Source organism: Phalacrocorax carbo, chromosome 2 (assembly GCF_963921805.1).
Source record: "Phalacrocorax carbo chromosome 2, bPhaCar2.1, whole genome shotgun sequence".
NCBI lineage: Eukaryota > Metazoa > Chordata > Aves > Suliformes > Phalacrocoracidae > Phalacrocorax > Phalacrocorax carbo.
In genome coordinates, this window is record NC_087514.1 from 19,979,487 (window position 1) to 20,006,357 (window position 26,871).

The following is a 26,871-nucleotide window of genomic DNA, read 5'->3' on the forward strand; positions in this document are numbered from 1 at the left end:
TCTTCATAAAAACATTATTATGTAACTTCAAATTTAGGAATAATATAAACATAATATATTTCTAAAAGAAATGTTTGCAGGGATAAGTACTTCCCTGTTCAAAAATGTCATTAACCCTTAGCTCCTAAATTTTTAACTTGGATTCCTTTGGATCAGTTAGTTTTCCCAAAGAGATCTTTTTAAACCTTAGATATTTCATTGCTACAGCAAATGTAGCACTGTTACTAAAAAAGTTTGTTAGGGAACTACATTTTTTTAAATGAATGCTTTTATTTTCTTTTACAGATGTTAAGGATTAAATGTATCAGTCACATCATCTGACAATTTGCAAGTTTACTAGTGTCACTTCTTTACATCTAAAGCAATTTCCATCACTTCACGGTGGATTGTTGAATTGTGCAATAACTTGGGTTTTACTTTCACAGAAGAGATTTTGCCCTCGGCAAGTGTTGGATTCTGGTCAAAGTAGAGATTTTATAGTTTCAACCACAGAAAAATTGCAGGGTTTTACTATAAAATTCAGAAGAAAATTTCTATACTGCTGCTACAAATTCATATTCTCCTCTTTGAAATTTCATCATTAACTGTCTTGAAACTCTAGACAAGAGGGGGCAGTTCCATCATTAGATACATTTTCCATTTCTTTGCAGTATCCCTGAGTATCTATTTTTGGTAAAATCTAAGTATTGTCTAAAGGGTTTGCCTAAACTTAGGCAAATATGTATCCTAGGGTGTATGAAAATCCATCCCCTTTCCAAAGTAAGTAGGCAAGTAGTCATGAAAGCCTCTTTTCTCTCTAAAGGTCGTCCAGGCTGAAGTTCTACTCTCCACTGCCTCTGCCAGCATACCTTAAATTCCTTCCCTCATGCACATTAAGGCTTGATATGCCTTGTAGAGGAAATTTCCAGACTGGTGATCTTGGTGAGAGGCCTTTGTAGGAAAATTCAACAAACTGACTTTTAACAAACATATAATATGTTAAAAAAATATTCAGAACTGTGAAAAGGTGCATACCCAAAGCAATTTTTTTTGGAAGCAGCAGCCAAGAGAGGCGAAGCGCAGCAGTGACTGCCTAGGGCTCCCTGAGCTCAGAGCAGGCTGTGGAGGTTTGACCTTCTGCTGGGCTGGGCGGTTTTTGTTGCTCCCCTGATAACACTCCAGGGCTTCTGTCTCCTTTGGCACCTGTCTGTGAGGCACTGACCTTCACACTGGAGCCCGGCAGGCTGGTGGGACCTGGCGGGGAAGAACCCCCAGTCAACCTAGAGGAAAACCCACCTCAGGTCAAAAGCTGGTTGGTTTGTTCAGTCCTGTAAAGAACTTTGAGGTGATAAAGAATGTGTGACTTTAGCCTGATGCTGAGAAATTCCCTGGAGAGAAGATCCTGGGTTCTTCTCTCTGGTGATGGCATCAGTTCCTCCTTCCTGGGGTGTTTCTGTATTTGATGATGATGGGTTAATATACACAAGCGATGCTGGAAATAGGTACCAGAGCCCAGTTTTCTCTGTCCCCGCCAGGCGAGTGAGCTAACCAAGAGGTTACAGAGCCAGGCTTCCTTTTGCTCTCTCAGTTATTTTTTTTTCACAGTAGCACAAGTGAACAGAAGCATTGGAGTTCAGCTTCCCCCCATGACTCGTGGCAGAAAAGACTGTAGCTTGCCAATAAGGCCATTCTCCCAGGAGAGAGCAGATTTAAAGTGAGGGATTACTTATATTTTGGAAGGTTGGGAAGAAGGTGACCAACCCATCTCTTCTCTTTCCCAAATAAAGAATCTTGACTGTGTGATTTAACTATAAGGCTCTATATAAAAGTTATCCCAATTTTTATGTCTTCATTCAGCCACACCCTAAAGAAAGCAGTGCCTGCTGCTGCACTTTGGCAGGAAGTAAATCCCCTCAGTAAGCACAAGGGGTGCCTGGGATTCAGATCTCAGGGGGATTAAATGCATCAATGAATGTTTCTAGAGTTAAAATACTTAAGAACTTCTGGAACTGCCATTGGTTGCAGTTGAGCAACTTTTAGACAGCAAATATGGATATCGGTGCTTAAACTCTACTTAAAATGTATTATAGGTAATTACGATCCATATTGGCCCTCAGTTATTACTGATTTTAATAGATAAAATAGGTGCATAAACTAAACTAGAAAATAGTATTAGAATTGCCAGAAAAAAAAAATCCCTAGCTTTTTTATATGGGAAGAAAGCTTATGCTTTGTATTCCCTATAATCTTCATATTCCTTAACTGCAAATTAGGGGGATGATAATGGGGTCTGTTCATTATACAACTAATTTATCACTTCATAACTAAATAGAAAATCCTCATTTCCATCTTATAGTATGCAGCCGTTAAGTAATCTTGCTTGACTTACATGCACAGACTTTCTCATGTTTCTTATGTTTCTTATTAAGGAAAGAAGAATTATATGCACTAAATCCAAATTATTAGAAGATGGATCTTAGGCGTAGTGTTAGCATTTTAATTCAAATCCTCTAAATACATGAGTATCTAGCATGTTGCTTTATAAAATAGTTATATAAAATAGCTTGTCTGTGTATGTCTGCATGTACATGATTTACATTTAGGGAAATAGGAAAGTACATAGCATGGGAAGATAAGGTCATGAAGTTTTCTTGCGGAAAGCATTTAGGAAAGCAAAGAATTTTTTTTCTAGGGTTTGTTTTTTGTTGGTTTTTTTTTTTTTTTTCCTAGGGGGAGAATCAAGAAACTGTTCTTTGTTCCTTCATACTTCAGCATTTGTTACAAGAATGTCTACCTATTGATAAAATGTGAGTTTCTTTTCTTTTTTTCATGCCTTTGCCATGTCTCATTTCAAGCAGAAAAGAACTTAATAGAAGGAAAATCGTGAATCAATCATGAATCCTCCCCTTTCCTGGTTTAAAACAATTCAGCAAAAAAGATCTGTTTTAGCTCAAAAACTTACGTACCAAGCCCAATTGGCTGTTGGAAGTGTTGAGCTCCCAAAATCTGACTAAAATCAAGGCCAGCTTCAGACAAACTTTACTGTCTTAGTAAAATTTGGATCAGGACATCTAGTTCCCAGTTTTGATGGGTGAAAAAACCCAACAGCTGGTTTTGAATGTAACTGCATAAACTTATCTATATAGTCTAGAGGAGACATCAAAGAAGGGAAATGAGGAAGTGAAATACATACATCTTTTGATTCTTTACCAAGTTTTCCTGTTTACCTCATGATAGTGAGGAAATATTTTAAGCCATCTTTATCATCACAGCAGTCAGTAGTCAGAAGCGAGGCATAGATAATACTCTTTCTGATCTTTATTCAACAGAGGAAGAATGGTCCTCTTCCATCCATTGACTGTTTGATGAAACACCTCCTTGCAAAATATATGTCAACAGGTATTTTGAAATGTAATCTGAACTACTCAAATATCAGGAAACTGATTCAGGATTTAGGCAGAAATTTATCTCAGAATGTAATGCACATGGAAAACTTAACAAACATTAGCTAGACAGGAGCATTTTTCAATCCAGGTTACAAAAAAAAAAAAAAGATTTTCTAATGCTTAACTGCTACTGCCACTTCCATCGTAGGATCCAAGGGCATTGCATTCCACTTACTTACACCTGTACTGGGGCTAACAACTTCTGCTTGTGTTCAGCAAAAGCAGCATTCCTGTTAATGGAAACTTCATTAAAAGGTCCACCTTGGAAAGTGTTAGAAAATAGCATTTAAGATGCTGCTCAGCTTTTCCATAACAGAGGAGGTAAAAAGCAGAGGACATTTATACAAATCAGTGAACTGCTCTGGACCTTACATTTTTGGGGATGCCTCTGTTTCTTCTGCAAGATAGCAGAAGTACACAGAGTATTTATTCTGGTTTTCCTTTCTCAGATGGAAAAAACTGAACTGCCACTGCCAGCTCTGGGGAGCAGATGACGAGCTTTTCACTATGATTTCCAGTGCCATTACTTTCCAAGGAATTAAACATTGCTTTTGCTCTCTGCACTAGATGTATAAAATCAGCACTGCACCGGCTTTGTACACAGACAGTTGAAGGGAGCTGGTCAGGGAAGAGGCCAGGTTGTTCTGCTCTTGTCAGTAATTCACCCACAGGCTGACAGTCACAGATTTTATCAGCAGTAACTTGATACTTTACCTCAGGACCAATGATTAAAAGAATGGATAACCTCTTTCCTAGTAACTCCAATAAACAGAAATCAGCAGGGCTTTCTCAGAGGGATATTTTTTATGATCATTTTTACGAACGTTTTTAAGAATAATATTGTTTGGATGGAAAGCATCATGGTAAATGCGAAATACACTAAAGTGAGATTAGGCCTTTTCTCATTCTGAGCAGAATGCTGATTAACCTATTCATTACACTAAAGTGGTGAAGTATAAATTATTTATGAGGAAAGGAATTAATTTTTCCTCATATTGGGCTCCAGTCATTATGAATTTGGCTCTGCAGCCACAGCTGTTTCTTTCAGAAACTGAATAGCTGAGAAAAACACGCCAAGTAGAACACAACTCTGATTTCAGTTGCAAATACTTAGACATTTAAAGGAAGCCAGCAGGTAAAAGCATTGGATATTTTTCATTGCTCCAGTGAAAACTCAATCATTAGTTAAGTTAAAGCCAAATTATCAAGGTGCCACAATCACTACAATTAAACATACTCCATTATGTGAAAGAAAAGATGAGGACATGGGCTAGGTAGTCCAGAGGTGTCACCCCAAATGACCCTCCGGAAAGAAGTGAAAAGCATCAATAATTTTTTAATAGCACTGATGGACTCTTACTGGATTTAGACAGACTTCATATATACCTGTTCTCCAAGTGATAAAAGTTCGTACTGAAACATTATGTCAGTAAACAAGAAAGAAGAAGAATGGGAAAAAAAGAATAGAATAAAAAACTCAATTGAAAAACCTGCGGCGGCAAAATGATAAGGTTCTACCCAAGACGTGTGTTTAAATTTGACGTCTCAGCAGAATTTCTTAGAATCATAGAATCATTAAGGTTGGAAAGACCTCTAGGATCATCAAGTCCAATCGTCAACCCAACACTACCGTGCCTCCTAAACCATGTCCTGAAGTGCCACATCTACACATTTTTTAACACCTCCAGGGATGGTGACTCCACCACCTCTCTGGGCAGCCTCTTCCAATGCCTGACCACTCTTTCAGTAAAGACATTTTTCCTAATATCCAATCTAAACCTCCCCAAATGCAGCTTGAGGCCATTTCCTCTCATCCTATCACTTGTTACTAGGGAGAAGAGACTGACCCCTGCCTCACTACAACCTCCTTTCAGGTAGTTGTAGAGAGCGATAAGGTCTCCCCTCAGCCTCCTCCAGATTAAACAACCCCAGTTCCCTCAGCCGCTCCTCATAAGACCTGCTCTCCAGACCCTTCACCAGCTTCATTGCCCTTCTCTGGACACGCTCCAGCACCTCGATGTCATTCTTGTAGTGGGGGGCCCAAAACTGCACACAGTACTCGAGGTGCGGCCTCACCAGTGCCGAGTACAGGGGCACGATCACCTCCCTGCTCCCGCTGGCCACGCTATTCCTGATACAAGCCAGGATGTTGTTGGCCTTCTCGGCCACCTGAGCACACTGCTGGCTCATGTTCAGCTGGCTGTCACCAACACCCCCAGGTCCTTTTCCTCCAGGCAGCTCTCCAGCCACTCCTCCCCAAGCCTGTAGTGTTGCATGGGGTTGTTGCGACCCAAGTGCAGGACCCGGCCCTTGGCCTTGTTAAACCTTATACAATTGACCTTGTCCCATCGATCCAGCCTGCCCAGGTCCTTTTGCAGAGCCTTCCTACCCTCGAACAGATCAACATTCCCACCCAATTTGGTGTGGTCTGCAGACTTACTGAGGGTGCACTCAATCCCCTCATCCAGATCATTGATAAAGATGCTAAACAAGACTGTCCCCAACACTGAGCCCTGGGGAACCCTGCTTGTGACCAGCCACCAGCTGGATTTTTCTCCATCCACCACAACTCTCTGGGCTTGGCCATCCAGCCAGTTTTTTACCCAGCCAAGAGTACAGCTGCCCAAGCCATGAGCTGCCAGCTTCTCTAGGAGGATGCTGTGGGGGACTTTGCTATAGCCTTGCTGTGGAGGCTTTACTAAAGTCCAGGTAGACAATATCCACAGCCTTCCCCTCATCCATTAGGCGGGTCGCCTAGTCATAGAAGGAGATAAGGCTGGTCAGGCAGGACCTGCCTTTCATTAAGCCATGCTGACCAGGCCTGATCCCCTGGTTGTCCTGCACATGCCTGGTGAGCTCACTCAAGATAAACCTCTCTATAACCTTCCCCAGTACCAAGGTCAGGCTGACATGACTGTGTTTCCACAGATCCTCCTTCAGGCCCTTCTTGTAGATGGGTGTCACATCAGCAAGCCCCCAGTCGTCTGGGAGCTCCCCTGTTAACCAGGACTGCTGGTAAATGGTGGAGATTGTCTTGGCAAGCTCCTCCACCAGCTTCCCCAGTACTCTTGGGTGGATCCCATCTGGCCCCATAGACTTGTCAGTGTCCAGGTGGAACAGAAGGTCATAAACTGTTTCCTCCTGGATTATGGGGGGTTTATTCTGCGATCTATCCCTGCCTTCCAGCTCAGGGGGCTGAATACCCTGGGGATAACTGGTCTTACTGTTAAAGACTGAGGCAAAGAAGTCATTTAGTACCTCAGCCTTCTCATCCTCGGTGGCGATATCCCCTTCCACATACAATAGGGAATGGAGATTTTCCTTGGCTCTTTTTGTTGTTAATGTATTTGCAAAAAATTTTTTGTTATTATCTTGGTGATGTTACTCTTGTATAACATTTTTTGACTGGGGAAATAATTATCAAACAAATTAGAATCTAACCAGCTGCAGTTCATGGTATATTTCAGACCCCTCAGGGCCTGACTAAGGGAGAGGCTAAGCTAACTTTTTTTCTATTGGTCTTTCACTGACAGCAGGACTATTCAGTACACTGTCACACACAATTTGAATTAGTGCGCATCCAGAGCTATACCAATTTACTTTAGCTGTTATCTGACCCATTATTTCAATGTTGATTTACAGATTTTATTTTTTACAGGCTTGTCAACCAAAACACCAAGCCAAATCAGCCACTATATTGTATACATATTTAGGGTTGCCATCTAAAAGAAGTATACACCCACAGCTGAGGTAACTCACATCAATCCTAAATTGTCACTTTTTGGCTATCTAGTTCTGGGTGCTGTCTGCCTTTGTAAGGAATTGATGCATTTTATGGCATTGAAAAATCTGAAATTTTGAAGAAAAAGTAGTTAATTCATCTATCTGTCCGTATATGCTATAGGTATGGGACCTTTAACAGCACAGATCATCTTATTTTTCAGTGTGCGAGAAAAACCTCAACAGGACAATAATGTTCTGGCTGAATCCTGAATGTTACCACTAGTTTTCAACCAAATAAGTAGAAACTGAGATTGTGCAGATTGTTTGCAAAACAATGCCATCCTGCACATTTGAGAATAAAACCTGCAGTTAAAACAAAATATGAGGCCATCAAGGGGACATATTGATTCCTCACAAAACCATCTCCCATTGCTGGTATGACCGCAAATCTAACTTCATTCTTAGATCCATCAAGTTACCTCTGACAAGTCCACTCCAGTGTAATTTGGATCTGCATATGTTGCCAAACATGCTTTTTGCCTAGCTACCGAGTGGAGGTTGCACTGGTGTGACTAACAGAACTCACTGGGGGAACACGCGGCATTGGGCTGTTTACACCAGAGAGCAGCCTGCATTACCCTGAGATGGAAGCTGCTGGTGTGTGTCTGGAAGGCAGTCACTCTCTCCTCTTCCTTCTGGGTCTCTGAATGCTCTTGCATTTTAAGCCAGTCTGTGCAGAACCATTTATTTTTGGAAGAACACAAAAGAGCTATTTGTCAAGCCTTTAACTTCAGATTGGTCAGCACAACTTTCTGAAAATTCATACAGCGTTGTGTTTATTCTGTGCCAAGCATGAGCTGCCTACACTGCGCCTGCACTTCAACTGTCATGTTCTAGGGGGAATCTCAAATGTTTACTAATCAGACAACAAGCCTTCCACAGTTCAGTGTATGAATACCTTAAGTCTGGCCCTCTCCCACCACAGTGAAGGAAATCAAGTGGAAGCTCTGGTGCAAGTACTTGTATGCCCATGACACACTGCAGCCATTCATCAGGCAAAGACTTTTAAAGTCCCATGCAAAATATTGAATATCAGCAAAGACCTCTAAGAACAAAAGAGTAAGAATACACAGGATATTTTACAGCCTTGCCCTGTATTAGACATACACAAAGCTAGGGTACATTCTGCTCGATTGTGTGAAGAAACATTCTATACTCCATCCGTTACTAGCATCAGGTAAATCAAGTCTAGAATAAAGAGCTCAGAATAAATATACATATATGCAATTCAAACAGAACATACTCATTGCAAATGAAGTAGCAATCAAACATTGAATTAACATACTCAATGCAAATAAACTGCTTATAAAACACTTCCACTTAGAAACCCATCTTGTAAGTGGAAAGAATTTTCTTCTGACGTCCACCATTATTTAACAGTGTAGAGGCAATGACATACAGCAAGTATGCTCAAACTGGCACAAAGGTAGATTTAAAATGGTACAGCAAAGTCCCTCAGAAGGAATATCTGTATACTGCAGCAGATTCCTGATCCTGGCTCCTGCAATGTTCCAGTCCCAGCAGGAACTCAGTCTTGTGTAGACAAAAGGTCTTTGTGACCTGTTACATCTCATCCTGTTGAGCATTGTCGGTATTGCCCAGTTTACCCTGACTTTTGTCTAGTGCCAGACTTTGCCTTCGCCTATTTCTGGACTCCTCTCTTATGTCTGTTCCCCAGTTTGCAGTCTGAGCAGAGAAGTTAATAAACGCTCCCAGCCCAGCACCGATAGTCCTGTGGCTGCCATTTCACACCAGCCCTGTGCAGCAGGTGACTGACTCAGCTGAGCCCCAGCCCCAGCCGCCTGACTTCCCCGTGACCAGGCAGCCTGGGAAGCAAGCACTTTGCTTGGCAGCAGAGCACACTAGTTTTCTCTTCTAAAGCCGAGGGGCTGGGAGGCAGCGGTTGGGTTGGAGACCTGGGGGGAGCAGCCAGCACCCTCCCGATGTGTGAGGCGCAGGGCCTCCAGGTGGCTCCTCTTTAAGGGCTTACACTGGGGAATGAGACGCAAACCCACTGGCACAGGCACGACTTTCTAAGCAGCCAGCGAAGACTAGCTCCACACTGAGTGAGTTTTTAGAGTATTCTACTAATTAGGAGGATTAAGATCTATGTTGAGTCTATTCATTTTTCACAGTAGCTGATTCACAACAGTATCTAATTTCTCATTCAGTTCCCGCTTATGCTTCTCCTCCACTGTTTATTAGACACTTACCTCTAATTGAAGCCGGCAAAAATTAAACGTTCTCACTTTAGAGCCCCTTGCCTGATCTCCTCTATTCATCAACTTTATTTTTGCAGCTATTTACGGACCTGGCTGATGTTGCAGTTCCAGATACGAGAATTTAAAATGTATCATCCTAAGAGACTTATGTTGGCAAATTATTGTATCGCACTTAAATTTCCAAAAGCCCCAATGACCCGCATAATTAAAAATTACCAGTAATATGGGCAAAGCTAGAAAACCATAGTTGTGGATCAGAATAGTGACTCTTTTAATTCAGAGAATTATTGATGAAAGATATGACTGCCTGGTTTTGTTTAAAGAAATCATCCTCCTATGAATTACTGAGTGAATATTTGCAACGCAAGTCAGAGACTTCAAGCCACTCACACTCTCTTGTTCATCACGTTTCTTTTTGGAAAATATGAGCAAGTCTGCACAACCATATAAAATTATGAATTATTAAAAGCTGGAATAGGTGACACCATATTATAGTGCAGTGATAGAAGAGCCTTAGAACCACAACTTCACATTTTTTTTTATTAAAATAACAGTAAGTTTAAGAAATCAATGCAGTGCAAAGAAACTTCAACTCACCATACATGAAAAATAATGATTTTCCATCCCTAAGTATGGAAATTGCATTCCAATCCCGACATGATTGACATAATACAGAAACAGAAACACTGCATCGCAGATGAACATCGAAGTTAAAGACTGGCATGCTGGGCGAGGAAGGTTCTTATTCTTTGCAAGAGTTCTTTCTTTACACTGTCTGGTACCAAGGCTGAAACACAAATAAGAAAGCAGAAAGTAGAAAACACAAAATGTAAAAGGTTGGTATTAGCATATTTTCCAACAACTATTACCTGGTCTTTGTTCTTGCAATTCTGTTAATACCTAAAGTTCCTGAAACTACTTGATTTTCATATAACATATCTACGTTTCTCCCATTTAAAACAGGCTAAAATTGAAGTCTATTGAGAACACTGTTATTGGCAGATTTTGCCTAGCCATAGTCAAGAAAATTGGAAAATTAGAGGGAAAGGATTATGGAAGAGTAAACAGGATATAATTGTCATAAATTAGTCTGATTATCCTACTTTTTTTCCTCACAAATTTAAGACCATGAAAAAAATCTCAACCATGACCTCAGAGTAAGGCTTTTCAGCAAGTTATTTTGAAGGCCTATTTTTATGAAGACTTAATAAAGTTTCTCCCACTAACACCAAAGCCTATTAGAGAGTCCAAGAACTCCTCTAAAAAGAAGACTGCAGGATTTCCTTAAGAGATTCCATTTTTCTGTATCTGTACGCTATGGCCTTTCCTCTATACTAGTCCTGTTAGTTCAGACTTTCCATCTCAAAAAGAACTGGAATTTTAAAACATCTCTGCATCATATCCCAAGTTTTCTTGGGACCATTAAGTCAATTACAAAGATGAATACAGACTCATGACTAAATAATGTAACCTGCAAAATTAGTCTACACACACAGCTCATTACGGATTTTGAGTGGCTGTTACACAATACAAATTCACGTTTTATTTGTAGTTAATATCAAGCTATTAACGTTCTTCCTTTACTCCAACACAGGCAAGTTCATAGTGCTGCTTTCAAGTTATTGATGAAATACAGGTAGGTATAATTATTGATGTACTACCACATCCAGGTTTACATTTTCTTACCTCTGCCTTTGGGAGTGATTTCTGCCACCAAATCATCAACAGTGACATGCTCTAATCCTTTTTCTTTAATGACATCTGGGGAAGACCAAGACAGATCTTTTAATCCATTCATTAGAAGACAAAACCTGTGCCAATGATTAAGAGACAAAACCTGCACGCGTAGGTCATCAGAGAAGATGAAGTAGCTTGTGACCTAAATGTGGGTTATGAACTCAGTACCCATACTGCATTGTACGGCGGATTTGGTCTCTCGTTCATACTATTAGTTTAAGTATGGGAACTTGTCATTACTGATGCACCTTGATCAGCTTGTATCTTAAAATCAAATGTTACCAAGTTTAAGCTTATCTGAGCATTACCAGATGCACATATTACCAGTGTTGTAGCAGTTCACAAGTTGGTCTGCTTACCTCTTCAACACATTATTTACATAATAGTGAGAAAGAGGTGCAATTGGAAAAAGACTTTGGAACATACAAAAAGGGAGAGCACAGAGACAGTAAATACTTACTGCTCTTCCTAACTGGTTAAATAACATCTCTCTATATATGTCAGCAAAGTAAAAAAAGTGTATCTGAAAGAAAGGTATACATCTACAGCAAAATAAAAGCTATGATTAAGATATGTATTAATCATACGGTATACCAGTATTTAAACAAATTGTCTAGTTATACAGCCTTGAGGACTACTGAAAAATGCCTAAGTCAGTGCTGAGATGAAACCGCAATTCAGTAGCATAAAACTAAAATATTTTGTCTGAAGATTAAAGTTTTTAACAATATGTCAGTACATAGCATTGATTGTCCCCAAGACACTAAAAGTTTTCTGAACTGACGACATATGGACTATTTGTAAACTGTTTTTCTTGGCTGAATTCCCTGTAGAAAATAATCCTGGATCAAGCTATGTCAGGGGAGGTTTAGACTGGATATTAGGAAAAACGTCTTTACTGAAAGAGTGGTCAGGCATTGGAAGAGGCTGCCCAGGGAGGTGGTAGAGTCACCATCCCTGCAGGTGTTAAAAAAACGTGTAGATGTGGCGCTTCAGGACATGGTTTAGGAGGCACGGTAGTGTTGGGTTGATGGTTGGACTTGATGATCCTAGAGGTCTTTCCAACCTTAATGATTCTATGAAAGTTCTCTAACGTTTCCAAGTTGTATACGACTGTATTTGCTCCATTTTCCTTTATGTTGGTTTTTATTCTCCTCTTGTAAGGAATGATCTCTCCAAACAAAAAGCTGTATCCTCATGAATATTTAGGGAACCAATCCCAATACTTTTCTCAGAAGCTCTAGAAGTTTCAGATCAATTAAAACTTCAGAGAAGTGGTAGGGTTTTTTTGTTGTTGTTTGGTTTTTTTTTTTTGCCAAGATGGCAAGACACTTCCTTGCATGCAAATCCAACTGCCAGGGATACCTTCTTCTTGCCCAAGTCTCATTTAAATTGACTGTTAGACAGCAAAGCTTTCACCTGGGACTTCTATTTGGCCAGAACCTCAGCTGATTATAAAGGATATTAGTTATTTGACCACCATTACCTTTGCAGTGTGCCTTCAACTGGTCCTTCCAGCCGCATTCAATTAATTTGGCTCTCAGCAACTCTTTAAGGCTGTTAAGACAATTACAAACTTATCAAGAACAGCAAACATTCACACTGAAGTGTATTTAAGCTGTCAGGAAAGTTAAGCTTACAATTACTACACATAGCAGAACTCCCAGACCAGCAGCAGAAATGGCCGAACAGCGTGTGAATCCTAACCCGAATGAATACCAATTTCACTTTACCATGTTGGACTATGAGGAGTCAGCAGCTCAGGAGCTAATTCACAGTATTTCTTCAGGCAGCATTGATGCTGCAGCCACAGAAAAGAGGTAGAAGCCCTTGAATCACTTGAACTGCCCGAGTCTACTCTGTTAGAAAATGTATACTAATTTTCAAAATTAGAATATTTCACCTGAAACTAGGCCTTCAAAATAAATAAAACTTTCCCCTGTCCTTTCTGAAAGGAGAATTCTGTACTACTGTCTTCAGCTGCAGGTTTCTCTCCCCAGTTACACTGTACCTTGTGTTGTGTGATGATGAAGGGATCATGTATCTTATCTTCCTAAGCGTAGTTAGCAATTATAAGCATGAGCATCAAGGATTCAGGCATTAAACACAGAAAAGACACAACAGTCTGCTGCAATGATACATCTACTCCATTTATCAAGAGAAAATATTGACAGATAGCTAAAAATAGTGAAAATTAGTAGTGAAAAAGAGAATGAAAAATTCAAGTAAGATATGATAAAATAAGTTTCAGCATCTTCATCCTTTATTCCATCAGCTAGCAAGCCTACATATTTTGTACCATCCTGAGTAACTGTAGCAAAATTCTGACTCTAGCAAAATTCTGTGTAGGTCTAATTCTTTTTACTCAGTGAATTGTGCGGAGGGCAGATGAACTGATGACAAAAGGCAGAGTAACAGTACAGGTGAAATTCACACTTCTGGGCATTTCTTAATTCAAGAAATCTGAGTGCTCTGTCTCTGATCAGAGTACAGCTCTGATAAAGCTTGTTTATAGAACAGCTTTTGACACCAAGTCAAAACTCTCCTTACTCTTAGAGTAAAATAGGTCCCAACACCACTTCAAGAAATCACACAGAGCCTCAGCAGAGCAAGCCATGTCCAAAGGGGTGGTCACAACCAGGAAAGAAGTAGAGCACAGACACCACGGCAGGCTACAAAAGGTTACACTAGGTGCAGGGCTATGCGATCACCTAGGAAGAAGACTCCTTCTCACACAAGCCTTGAGAAAATGAAGGAAACAGAGCTTTTTGTGCATGGTGTTAGAAACATAGTAAAATGATGGGGAATGAAATGTCATAAGCACGCTAGTGATACGTAAAGGGAATGCAAATAGACTGAAGAGACAACAAAAGGCCAAAAACTAGCTGCCAGGCTATATTTCATAAGTTACTTGTTTGTCTTTATTGGGATCTCTGCCATGACTTGCACAAGTGCTGTTTTGTGTTCCACTGGGTATTTCCTTCCCTAACAAGAGAAGGGATAGGAACACAAGAAAAACTTAAAAAGGAAAAAGGTAAGTTTTGTCTCATTCTCTTTATCAGGAAATAACAAGATTTAACTGCAGCAAGTTGTATTTAATGGTGATTTTTAGATGAGCAAAGACCTTTCCAACACAATATACCAGAATAAGAGAAAGCTTTAAAGTTTGTACGCCAAACACCCCATCCTTTATTTTCTATACTTCTCTTTTCAAGCGTAAAACTAGAATAACACTGTTCAAATGACAAATTAATTTTTTATATAACTTTATATAAGGCTTCCATGTGCAGGCGTTCGAAAATATTTAGAGTTAAATTTGCTTCATCTTTGCTTCTAGGTATAGCTCATGTTTGATAATATTTAAAGTCTCTTACTGGCACGGAGGAGGAAGCCTACTTACCGTTCTCGCTCTCCCGTTTCTATTAGCTTTTGGTTAATGGTTGCTCTCATCTGGGCATCTTTATTCATTTTGGAAATCTAGGTTTTCCCCAAACCTAGGGGAAAGTTTTGACAAATACTGGCGTCATTAACACCACAAAAAGAGGAGCCACTCGCACAGAGTTACCCGCACGCCCGCAGTCGGGGCAGCAGCAGCAGGCGGCCAGCCCGGGGGCCGAGCGGGCACTCCGCAGCCTCCGAAGGGCACGGACCGCCTGCCCCAGCGCCCGGGCACCGGGCCGCGGCCTCCCCACTGCCCGCCTGCCCGCCCGCCCAGCGGCTCCCCCGCCGCGGCCCAGGCCCCGGCTCACCCGTCCCCGGCGGCAGAAGGCGGAGCCGCCCCCGGACGCACAACCCGCCTCCTGCCCCGCCCCGCGGGCGCCGCCGGGAAACGTAGTCTGGAGCCGCCTCACCGTCTCGCCCGCTGTCGCCGCCGCTCCCGCCGCCCGCAACGCCGCCCCTGCCGCTCCCGCCTGCACTACTGCCGCTCCCTCCGTCCTGCCCGTTCCGCTGCCGCCGCCCGCACTACCGCTCCCGGCCGGCCCCGGCCCCGGCCCCGCCGCCGCCCGCACTACCGCTCCCGGCCGGCCCCGGCCCCGGCCCCGCCGCCGCCCGCACTACCGCTCCCGGCCGGCCCCGGCCCCGGCCCCGGCCCCGCCGCCGCCCGCACTACCGCTCCCGGCCGGCCCCGGCCCCGGCCCCGGCCCCGGCCCCGGCCCCGGCCCCGGCCCCGGCCCCGCCGCCGCCCGCACTACCGCTCCCGGCCGGCCCCGCCCTTCCCGTGGCGCTCCGCGCGCCCGCCGAGTTGCCGCCTGCTGCCGAAGTTTTCCCCGGCGCCGCGGCATGGCGGGCGCCGCCCACTGCTCGCTGCGGCCCAAGCGCCTGCTCCTGGACCCCAAGTTCGAGGGCTACAAGCTGTCCCTGGAGCCGCTGGCCTGCTACCAGCTGGGGCTCGACGCGGGTGAGGAGCGGGGGCGGGTCGGGGGGCGCTCGCCGGGCCTGCCCGTTTACCCGGCGGCCCGGCCGGGCTCTCCAGCGGCGGGGGAGGGCACCGGCCCGGCCGCGCTTCCCCCCGTCCCCTCGCGGCGCTCCGCGGGCCGGCCAGCGGCCCCGGCGCAGGGGAGCGCCCGGCCCGCCTCACCGCAGGCCTGCGCGCCGATCCTCCGCAGGGCGGCGGGCCTGGAGCGGACCCCGAGTCCCGTCCCGGTTTTCTCTCGTTGTAATCGGATGCAATGTTGCGGTTCCCACCCTGCCCCCGGCCTCTTGTGGCTTCGTGGTGGGCTCTGGCCTGCCAGGTCGTTGTCTCGCGGCTGTCGGCCCTGTGCGCTTGAGCCGGGTTTCTCAACGCGTGAGGAAGCCTGCGTGCTAGGCGTGGCCTTGCCCTGTGCGGGCGCGGCGGGGCCGGGTGGCGGCTGAGGCGGCTCGGAGCGGCGGGGCCCGGAATGGCTGCGTGGGGCTGGAGGAACTGTGTATGAAATGAGCATCTTCTACAAACCCTAGCGAATTAACCGCTTTTCCTTCTTACCCTGCCCACGGTTCAGAGGCGCGTCGTCAGGCTATTCATTCCGTGCTCTGCTTTTTCTGCTAAGCATTATTAGCATCCAGTAATGGGGTGGTTTCACTGAGAAGAACGTTAACAATACAAAGTCATGTTGTGTCTGTGCCTACAGCTTTAGCCGTGCCCCCTGCAATCTTTTGGCATTCTAGTTTTATCGATTTGTGAAATTTAGGTCTTTTGTAAGGTGGATTAATGAGTTCCCTTTTTTTATAAAGCTAGGACAGTCATACGATTTGGGTGGACTGACCTCTGCCTCTGTATATTAACTGAACAATATACCTGCCTACAGAGTTGTCCATTATGTGTTACTTTACGTTTGTGTTGAATACGTTGTATTAACAGTGGAACAGAAAGGTATGTTTGCCATGGTGAATAGTCAGCAGTAAGATGGAAGTTGTATGTGAATTGTGTACTGAAGGACGACTGAATGAGTTAGGTGACACTGTATAAGTGTCTATGATAGAACTGGAAAATTCAACAAGAGTAACATTTTTGTTTATGTAGTTTGACATTTTTGCTGTCACATTGATGTAGGTGTCGCCTTTTAAATGACAGTCCAAATGTAAGTGAGTGTATGTGTGTTAGGGGTGTACTACAGCTGTGTCAAAGATGGCTACAGCACAGCAAAGATACAGTCTCTTAGCTTGTCCTTTATTTGATGTTCTACTTATGGTCAAACAAGCTATGCGGTTCTCGGATAGTCAACTTTGCACCTATTCTAAATAGATGATTACACATTTTCATTAAATATTTGAATGATTGAGTTGCTAATGGAGAGATGGATCTAGTCAGTTCTTGTCCATTCAGATATTTTATGTAATAGTTAACAGTAACTTTTGCGATAGAAGGTGGGTATGTGTGCCTGGGATCTTTTCTTTATCCACTTCCCACAGCACAAAGACCCTGACTTGCTTCAGTCCAATTTATTTGGCTGTCCTACTAAATCATTAATACCAAGTCACTCTGTTCTGCGTGTGTGTTTATGTATATATATATACAGAGATAGTTATCTGTCCACTGGAGAGTGGAAAGCCTTTTTTTCGTTGTCGCTATTCAAAATTAGTAACCTGAAATATAAACCAAACCAGGCGCTATATCTGTCTTCTAGATGTTTTGTTTGGCCATACAACAATACATACAAAAACATTTGTTTGCTCTTAGGCCATACAGCTGTGTCATCATCATGGTTTAACCCCAGCCAGCAACTAAGCCCCACACAGCCGCTTGCTCTCTCCCCTCCAGTGGGATGGGGACAGAATTGGAAGAGTAGAAGTGAGAAAACTTGTGGGTTGAGGTAAAGACAGTTTTACAGGTAAAGCAAAAGCCATGCATGCAGGCAAAGCAAAACAAGGAATTCACAGACTGCAGTCCCTTAGTGGCGTACATGTTTCAGGTGGAGCCTTACCTATGAGCCACAGTCTCTCCAGGGGTGACCCTGCTGCAACATGGACTTACCCACAGCCACAGAGGCTTTAAGGTGTACCTTCTCCAGTGTGGACTTATCCTTGGGCCACATTTCCTTCAGAGACATACCTGCTGTGGCACAGATGTAACCATGGCCACAGATGCTTTGAGATGTACCTGCTCCAGCATGGGCTTATCCACAGCCACAGATGCTTCACACCCACGTGGACTCACCCACAGGCCACAGGCCCTTTGACTGGGGTTCCAGCCTGTCCAGCGCAGCAGCACAGAAACAGCAGCGATGCCCTGACCACCTGCCAGCCCAGGCGCCTGGCCGTTGCTGTTATCAGAATGTTCCCAGGCACAGCAGAGTAAGGTGAGAAGCAGCACAGCGAGCAGAGAAAGCAAAAAGCAGCTACTAACGAGCACTAGAATGTAATGTACAGTACAGCAAGCCAGCCCCATGGCAAGCACAGGAGTGTGCTGATTAATAGCTAAACAGCAATAACAGCTATAAATTCGATCTAGCACATGCCAGTCAAATCTGTCATTATCTCAAACCCTTCGTTCCCCATGTTGGACACCAAAAAGGACTGTAATGATTTAATACCAGCTGGCAGTTAAGCCCCACATAGCTGATCGCTCATTCACCCCCAAATGGATGGGGGAGAGAATCAGAAGAGTAAAAGTGAGAAAATTTGTAGGTTGAGATAAAAAGAGTTTAACAGGTAAAGCAAAAGCCTCACACACAAGCAAAGCAAAACAAGGAATTCATTCACCCCTTCCCATGGGCAGGCAGGTGCTCAGCCATCTCTAGGACAGCAGGGCTCCATCACGCGTAACAGTTACTTGGGAAGACAGACGCCATCACTATGAACATCCCCACCTTCCTTCTTCTTCCCCCAGCTTTATATGCTGACCGTGACATCATATGGTGTGGGATAGCCCTTGGGTCAGTTGGGGTCAGCTGTCCCAGCTGTGTCCCCTCCCAAGTCCTTGTGCCCCCCAGCCCACTCGCTGGTGGGGTGGGGTGAGAAGCAGAAAAGCCCTTGGCTCTGTGTAAGCCCTGCTCAGCAGGAACAAAAGCATCCCTGTGTTATCAATATTGTTTCCAGCACAAACCTAAAACACAGCCCCATACTAGCTGCTGTGAAGAAAACTAACTATCCCAGCCAAAACCAGTACACTCACTGTCCTTGCTGTTTTTCTTGTGCTTACTTCCAGGCAGTTTCCTCACAGTACAGAGGTGTTCTGTACCTGAACTTTGTATTTCCTGTCAGGGTTCTGTATATGTCTTAGACTGATGGCATCCTTCCGTGACTTGACTTTTGTGCAGGGATAATGGCCTGAGTTGTAGAGACCATGGTTGGTGTGTAGGCTGTGGCTTTTTCAGATTACGGCACAGCAGAATACGGCACACAGCTGTGTGAAAAGTCCAAGGCCTTCTGGTTTCCAGCACATTTGTGAGCAGATTAAGTCTCAGGAACATGGTGAAGAACTTGGTAGTTTGTGGATTATTAAATTAGTATTTGTCACTGAGTGAAGAGTTTGATTTTATTTCCTCGAAGTGTGAGTGAGTGAAGTACAATAGTGGAAAAAAATGTCAAATGTTTAGTAACGCTGTCAGCATGAGCAATTTGTGATTTTATTCACAACTGTGTGGAAAAATGTGGTAGTAGAATCTGGAAGATTAATGTACAAAGGCTGTTGAATTCTTTGCTTGTTTTCCAGGAAGCTCTTTCAGGAGTGCTTGTCAAACGACCTGGCATTTGGAGTTCTGCCTGTGTGGCATCCCAAATTTCATGGCAGTAAGATGAATGTGTAGGGTGTACAGTACTTGGAATACATGACAATAAATAGAAATAGGTGGTCATTCTTAGGTAGACCTGAGTTACCTCAGCTGTAGTTGACGTATTTATACAGTGTTATTACACACTTGTATATTAAGAATTAGAGTATTAATCTTCTCTTCTTGGTCAATATTTTAATCTATATTTTTATATTTATCAATTTTTGTGAATTCCACTGCTAGCTATAAAACAAAATTACCAAAAAAAATTTGACACATGGAATTGATGCAGGCTTCTACTACTGGAGCAGGTGGAGAGCAGCACGTGGTATCACGGGGCAACTTGTGGTGGTTGTTATGTTCACGTGGACTACAAGAAGCTTCATTGTCTGACCATCGTCTAAAACTTAGTATTCAGTTCTAATTTGCTTTAACTGTCGAACTGTCGTTGCTAGGAATTTGCTGTGGTCAGATGTGCAGCTGAAGCAGAAACAAATTTAAAACATACATTTATTTTTTGGATCCGTGGTAGAGGGAATTTTCTACTGATTTTCTTAAATATATGGTCACAGTGAATAAGAATGGTGAAATTTTGATGTCTTATATTCCCTTCTAAATACTCTGATTTGCTTGTTCTTTTATTTCTTCCTTACTCCTACCTGTTCTGTCCTAGTTAATCTAAACTTTCACAGTCATTTCTATTTCCTCATCTCTCATCCTGGTAACATGTTTCAACTTGTAAGGGGTCCCACGCTATTATGCCTTTAATTCCCAACTCTACATCCTAAATTTTGTTTATTTTTCTCCTTATTTTCTTTAGTTTATTTCCATAACTTGTTTTCCAATGCTTACTTTGCATTGAGCTTCGTAATGCCTTTCTTTTAGATCACTAAATCTTGGGAAGTGAGGAAAGAGTGTCTCATTTACTGTCGCCTCTTCTGCCTGCCCTGATCTGACCTCAGCAGAACCCAAAGCAGTGATCGTGGGGCAAATCCTTGTCTTCAACAAGGAGCTTGTGTAAGATGCATGACATTTTTAAAGGAATGAGAACCTGACTTCCACTGGTCAGGTGTAACTTGATTCCTTTTTTTCCAGAGGCCTGGAATTTGTTCAAATGTGGGTATCCCTCATGCCTTTCCTCTCTGTCCTGTCTATTTGGCAGAACCATTACATGAATGATGTGTTGCATGCTTTTAGATATAACATCTGAAAGGCATAGTAAACATTCACTCCAACGTGGAGCTCCTGTTCCAAGCTGGGAGAATATGCAGAGAATGCATTCTTTTGGTCATGTGTATTTATGGTGTTTTATCACTTTTCTCGAAAATGGTGTTAATAAATGGCTTCCCTATTTGTAGCCTGTTTAGACTAGAAGGTCTGTACTTCAGGGCAAAGTAGCTGCCCATTAGTAATGCTATATGGAAAACATGCATTTGTGTCTTTTTATGGAGCCAAAGGCAATGATATGTTTCAAACATTTGCAGAGATTTCCATTTGCGTTTTCCGTTTCCATTTGAAAAATTAAATATAGAAAAAAGTCTTTAAAGTAATGTATGGGAAATACTAAGAAACTGTGAGCCAGGGCTTTTTCAGACATTTACAGCTACATTTCGTAAATCTAGGTTTAGGTCTCAGGCACATGTGTATCTGTTCTTGGGTTGTATTTTATTTTCTTGAGAAAGAAAAAGATACCGTAGAAGCGAGTTCTGCCTTGTATCTGTTGTTAAAGAAGATGGTTCTTGGGGCTGGCACAAGTCAGCTTATAAATCAAGGCATTGCAAGGCATTTGTGAAAGTAGCACTATAGCTAGTTTTTGGGTCTTGTTGACTTGTTTGTTCAGTTCAGTGTGTGATAGATCCTATTTACTTTTCACAGCTGTGTAAGTAATTTGATCAGGCAAAAATATGTTATCACATGGTATCTGTTGGCCTGTGCTTGTTTTCAGCAAGCTATGTGCTTATTAAACAGTAAATTTTTTTATTTGGGCTACTGGTATACTTACTGCAGTAGAATAAACAAGCCTTGTACTTTTAGTCAACTCAACGACATGATGCTGCCATTAACAATAAAAACATTTGTTAATATTAAAAGAAAAAGAATTAATGCAGTGTTAGAAGGATCTTTGAATGCTGATACTGGAAAATAAATTAATGTAATCTCTTACATAAATAAGTGTATATGAAATACTAAATTGCTTCCACTGGGTGGCATTGCAAAACAAACTATGGCATACAAGGAGATAACATTTGATGCCCTAAAATAATATGTTGATATAATTATTTTACATATTTTCCGGTGTTGTAAAGTTGTTTTGACGTATTCAGTAAAACATCTAAAAAAGTGTGTGTGGTGGCGGCGGGGTTCTCACCCTTTTTTCTCTACTTTTTTTTCCTTTTTTTCCCATTAGAGTGTTTGATGGCAGATGTAAGGTTTCACTTCACTATTCATTTAAAGGATAAGTCCCTTGATAGTGCTCTTTATTCAGAGGAGATTTTTTCTGCAGTACAGAGTAACAATTATTATAAGATCCAGTTAGGTTAGGGACATCTTACTCCTGTTGATTCTTATGATTTGCTCTGTATTTCGTGCTTTTGCTTTTAAGTAAAGGTGGTGTGAGTGAAAATCTTCGCGTGATTATCTTTGAAATAATTACTTTTTTTAATCATGGAGCTGGAGGTAAATACAGTTCTAAAAAAGTCACATAACTTTCTTTGTTCTAGTCTGAAATATCACACCTAACTAAAGTTGTTATGAAATAATATTGAAAGCTGAGATTTAATTTATACGTTCTGCATATTTGCCCTCTTTTCTGGTGTGACAGAGTATGAATCATTGTTCCTGGGTTTTAGTAGTGCAGATTTATTTATCAGAAACTTGAAGGAGAGCATGTATCATTTTGTTGAGTATTTTGTTGAGTATGTTGTTAATTGCTCCTTGCTAATTGAATCCAAAAAGTTGAAGCTAATGAATTAGTCTGTGACTCTTAAAAAAAAATAGCCTACAGCAACAAAAAATCAGCAAAAAATCCTGACTAAACAACCAAACAAAACCCCCCAAAACTATGTGACTGAATAAGGTGATGATCTGATTGAAGTATTTCTTCTTTTCCTTTATATTAACTTCTCTTTTTCTTAATTTACTTTTTGAAAAGTCTTCATTTCTTCTCTCTCTTGTCCTTCATTTTTTTTTTTATACTCAGCTCTGTTGGGTTTCTCCTCATTTTTCCAAGGACCATCAAGAAAACTTGAACCTGGAAGGCTGTAGAAAGGAAGGAGTGAACTTCATCCTAGTGTAAAATCTATAAAATATCTGACTGCAGGGTATGTGATAGCACATGGTATTTGTGCACAGATTTCACTTGATCACAGAATGGGTTTCAATTAATAAAGAATGGAATAGTTTCTCTAATTACTACTTCTTGGCAGAGAGCTACATACACAGGATACATTCTGCAAGCAGTTGGTAACCTTATTTGAAGTGTTTCATGAGAGTACAGTAGACTTTTTATTTCCTGGTTTAAAATCACCTACAAATTGTATAGTTTCTGACTTCTGTTTATGAAGGATTAATTGCATATTGCAATTATGCAAGGGATTTGAATCTCCTATTCCTGACCGCTTATTATTCAGGGCTTGTCAGGGCTACAGGCTAAAAAACTCAGGGACAGATAATTTATTCATGTTCTTTCAGCTTTTAATAAAGCTTATCACCTCACAATTAGGTAATCAGTAATACATATTCCCAAGATTTTTTTAAAATGTTATACATTTGCTTTAGAAAACATCTATTTTGGATTATTTTCACTCTTAGTGTATGTTTTTATTACAATTCTGGCAGCAGCAACATGTTTAGGGAGTCAGGAGGAGAAGTGGAGAAAGGAAGCTTTACAGAATTAAGGCAATTTTAGGTTTTCTGTGCTGGAAAAGCTTTTCATGCTTCCGCATGTGTATTCTAATTTCAGAAAATCAGTTAATGTATCTGTACAGGAAGTAGATGACATGTACTTGGTTTCACTGAAAATAATTATCCTAGATTGTATTTGGTTTGTCTTTAATTGTTTACAGAATATTCACATCATCTCTTGTCGTGTTGGGAAAAATGTCTCTGCGATAAAGCTTGATTGTACAAACAGTTTTAAAACACGTTTTCCAACACATCCTTCTAATATCTCTTACAGTGTAATTTACTGTAAAATATTCTAATTAGTTAAAGTAGAAATTGGAATGGGTAACAGTCTTTCCCATTATGACAGGTGTTTTTTCTTCTCACTCCTTCGTTGATATTCTAGCTTTTTTTTGAAGGGCCATGGCTTGGGGAACAGTAATTTATTAAATGCAGAGGTCTGGAAATCCCTTCTGTGTGGTGAATATGAATAATGATTTAAGCTGAGTGGAATTAATCCTATTGGCTTGCACGTATCAATAGTGATTAGGAGACTAATTGCTAATTATACTGTCATTTCGCAAGCATTTTGTATAGTATGACTGGGGTTTTTTTTATTAATCGGACAGTGTAATCTTGCATAGTTTCCTATGGCTGCTTTTATGTTAATAGTCAGTATCTAGTGGGGTCAGTTCTGAGCCATCTAGTGACTATCTGATTGATGGTATTGTGATAGCTATGCAGTGGCGCTGACTGCACTGCAAAATGAACTGCTGTTTGCAGTAACTGGTGTTCTGACAAAGCAGAATAAACTACTGCTTCTTCAGTAGATTTTAAGTAGATGCCGAAGAAGAGTGTAAGAAATATAAGGTGAAGACTGCTGCATAGAGCTGTAAGTGGTCCCTGTTATGGGAGTGTATGGAAGTGAAACACTGGAAATTGCTTTGCTCTGTTTCTGAGCAGAAAAGAGAAGAAAGTGGAAGCTGAAAAAGTTGGAACTGAAATAACTGTTGCTATGAGAAGGATTAGCCTTGAGGTGTTTTCCCCATACTCTGGGTCTGAAGGCTAATCATCATGGGCTGACAGTTTACTTGTAGCTTCCTAAAGGATTTTGCTTTTTATGTAAGTTTGAGATAAACTTCAAGCAGGTAAGCTCAGGATCCTGGGGTGACTATACCGGGGTGAGAACTGGAGTTCCGGTCTCTCTGAGACTATTTACAGAAGGATGGACTAGACATCTGCTAATGTCTTTGCTAAAACTTGAGGATTATCTGTATTTTGAGACGTTGGGACTACAGCTGCCTGATCTCTGTATAGATATGCAATAGGAAGAAAGAGCTGCAGCTAGTTTAAATAAAACTTGGTTAGTCTTAGAAAGAGAACCCCAGTTGTGATTACTGGTAGCTGAGGAGAGGTTTTCTATTTGGAAAAATCTTGCTCAAGTGGGTGACTGTAAGTAGCATGCTTCTTGCCTTGCAGAAGGTACCATTATAGTGAACAGCCATTCCTTGCAGCCTCTTTCAGTTAGAAAAAGCTTATTCCAAAATTTTGGTGGTACCTGGGACATTTCTCAAGACTTCAACCTCAGTGGTAGTGCTAGGAACATACTTTTTTTTTTTTTAGTAATGGCCATGACTAATTCTGCCTTTGTACTGTTCTAATCTTTTGCCTTGCAAGTGCTGAGAGCTTGGTTCAGAATTTAAGACTATGAAATCCATGTAGTTAGATGGTACATTTCTTTTGGCTGTTGGTATCTTGGAGTTACCATAAAGCAGAATTTTTTTCCCTTACTGTAATTACATGTACATATCAGGAATGATTTGTGTTCTTCCCAAGCAGATTTAAAAGTAGGTTTCACTTAGTTGTCGCATGTGTGTTTTGTCTTGTGAGGGTTATTGAGAAATTGGATCTCAACACATGTCTTGAAGAGGAAGTATAGGCCACTATAAATGGTACTGGTTATTACATGATCACAGTGAATGACTGTGGCCTTCAGGGTGGATGACCCACTTTCCAAGTTTATGGTGAAATTTTAAACTATGTGTACATAAAGTGTTTAAATGAACCAGACCTATGGTCAAAGAATGGAAGAATTATTTTGAAATTATTAGCTTGAATTTTAAGTTATTAAATTATAACCAAACATAAATAAATGTTAAAATAGTCTTTCTTTTTTTCCCCAGCTGTAGCAGAAGTGAAACTTCGTGATGATCAATATACCCTTGACCACATGCGTGCTTTTGGCATGTATAATTATCTTCACCTTGATTCCTGGTACCAGGATAATGTCTACTATGTTGATCAGTGTGGAAGGGTTATGAATCTGTCTGTGACTCTGGTAAGAATAAACTTTTTTTTAAAATTACTGAATTTGGAAAGATAGAGGGTAGATAAGATAGAAAATACGACAAGGAAGTTTCAGATGCAAAAACTGGGGGAAGCTTTTGCCAAGAAGACAGGTAGATTAACAAAAATGCAGTTTGACATGAAGGATGAAAGGATTTTAAGTGAGATTTCTGACATATTTTGATTTATAGTATTGCATTAGTATTGAAATACTATTGTATCTGCTTCCATTCTGGGGAAGACAGACGTCTGGTGACATGCTGAGGAAGAGTAGACACTTCTTTTCTAGTTGTTGGCTGTTTCTCCCCTATGTTACTTGATGCCTTGTTTGCTATTTTGAAAATCCAGTCATTGTACATATAAGGAAAGAAAGAAGCTGTATGCATTAGAATTAGGAATGAAAGCCTTCATACACTAGTAGGTTAATGGGGGCATCACTCATTGGAGGCAAAATGATGCTGGTGGTCCTGTGCAAACTTGAAATAAGAGCATAAGCAAGCTAGCACAAGTCTGAAAAACATGGCAATTCTTTGCTTTTAAACTGATGTTCTTAGGTGGTGAAACTTTGTATTTCTCTTGAGCCATTTTAATGCATGGATGCACTAGTTTGCATAAGAAAGTAATCATTGTTCTGGAGGGGAAAGGACATGGCTCTATGGACACTGTTTCTGATAAGTGCAATTGTGGTGCTTGATCATTAAGGAATAGAAGATTGCATTAATGGCAGTGATTTTGCAGCTATCACCATGTCTTCTTAGCTTTGAATGTATAATTTAGAATAAGATTATATCTCTGACAATTTTGACTTGTATTCTGTTGAGCAATAAATATACGCTTACAGTTTTTCACCAGTAGGATTTTTTGTTTTCATGACTTTAACTCAATCCTTTTGACTCATCAAGTATAGCTTCTTAAATGTTCATCTATGCAGATGGGAAAAAAAAAAAAAAGTAACTGCATCCAGTTGTTAGCTAATTTAAATAGTGATGCTTCATTCATAACCAGTTTTTTTGTTAACATTATATGTTGAGAAAGGTAATTAATTACATGTAAATAGTGCATTCACATAATAAGATTTGCTTTGGCAGTAAATGATTCAGGGCTGCTGCTTGATTTTTGCATAAAACAATGTTAATTTTATGTAACAAGTCAGTTGAATTCTGCTATGAGATTAATGTAATTCTAGAAAATACAAAACACATGATATATTAACACTTTGCTCCTTTCTATATCTGTTCCTGTTTTATTTATATATTTTGGTGTGGCAGTTTCTTCCAGTTACTGTAA

At 41.3% G+C, this 26,871-nt stretch overlaps 2 protein-coding genes across 5 annotated transcripts in view; one reads left to right on the plus strand and one right to left on the minus strand.

Moving 5' to 3' along the window:
* Nucleotides 1–8,283: 8,283 nt before the first annotated feature.
* ENY2 (ENY2 transcription and export complex 2 subunit) lies at nucleotides 8,284–15,968 on the minus strand. 4 transcript variants are annotated; one of them, XM_064442221.1, is made up of 5 exons: nucleotides 15,747–15,968; nucleotides 14,568–14,661; nucleotides 12,654–12,724; nucleotides 11,117–11,191; nucleotides 8,284–10,217 (listed from the first exon to the last, which is right to left on the minus strand). In XM_064442221.1, exons 2-5 carry the CDS (start codon nucleotides 14,633–14,635, stop codon nucleotides 10,141–10,143), a joined length of 291 nt encoding a protein of 96 aa, XP_064298291.1. In that variant the 5' UTR covers nucleotides 14,636–14,661; nucleotides 15,747–15,968; the 3' UTR covers nucleotides 8,284–10,140. The 4 variants fall into 4 exon arrangements, with proteins under 4 accessions (XP_064298291.1, XP_064298292.1, XP_064298294.1 ...); XM_064442222.1 differs by having other exon boundaries at nucleotides 15,854–15,965; XM_064442224.1 differs by lacking the exon at nucleotides 15,747–15,968 and adding an exon at nucleotides 15,019–15,138.
* NUDCD1 (NudC domain containing 1) overlaps nucleotides 15,213–26,871 on the plus strand; it is a 51,780-nt gene continuing 40,121 nt past the window's right edge. The window contains exons 1-2 of the mRNA XM_064442218.1: nucleotides 15,213–15,566; nucleotides 25,422–25,576. Of these exons, the coding sequence (XP_064298288.1) occupies nucleotides 15,449–15,566; nucleotides 25,422–25,576 (273 nt within the window). The 5' untranslated portion in view covers nucleotides 15,213–15,448. The remainder of the gene's footprint in view (nucleotides 15,567–25,421; nucleotides 25,577–26,871) is intronic.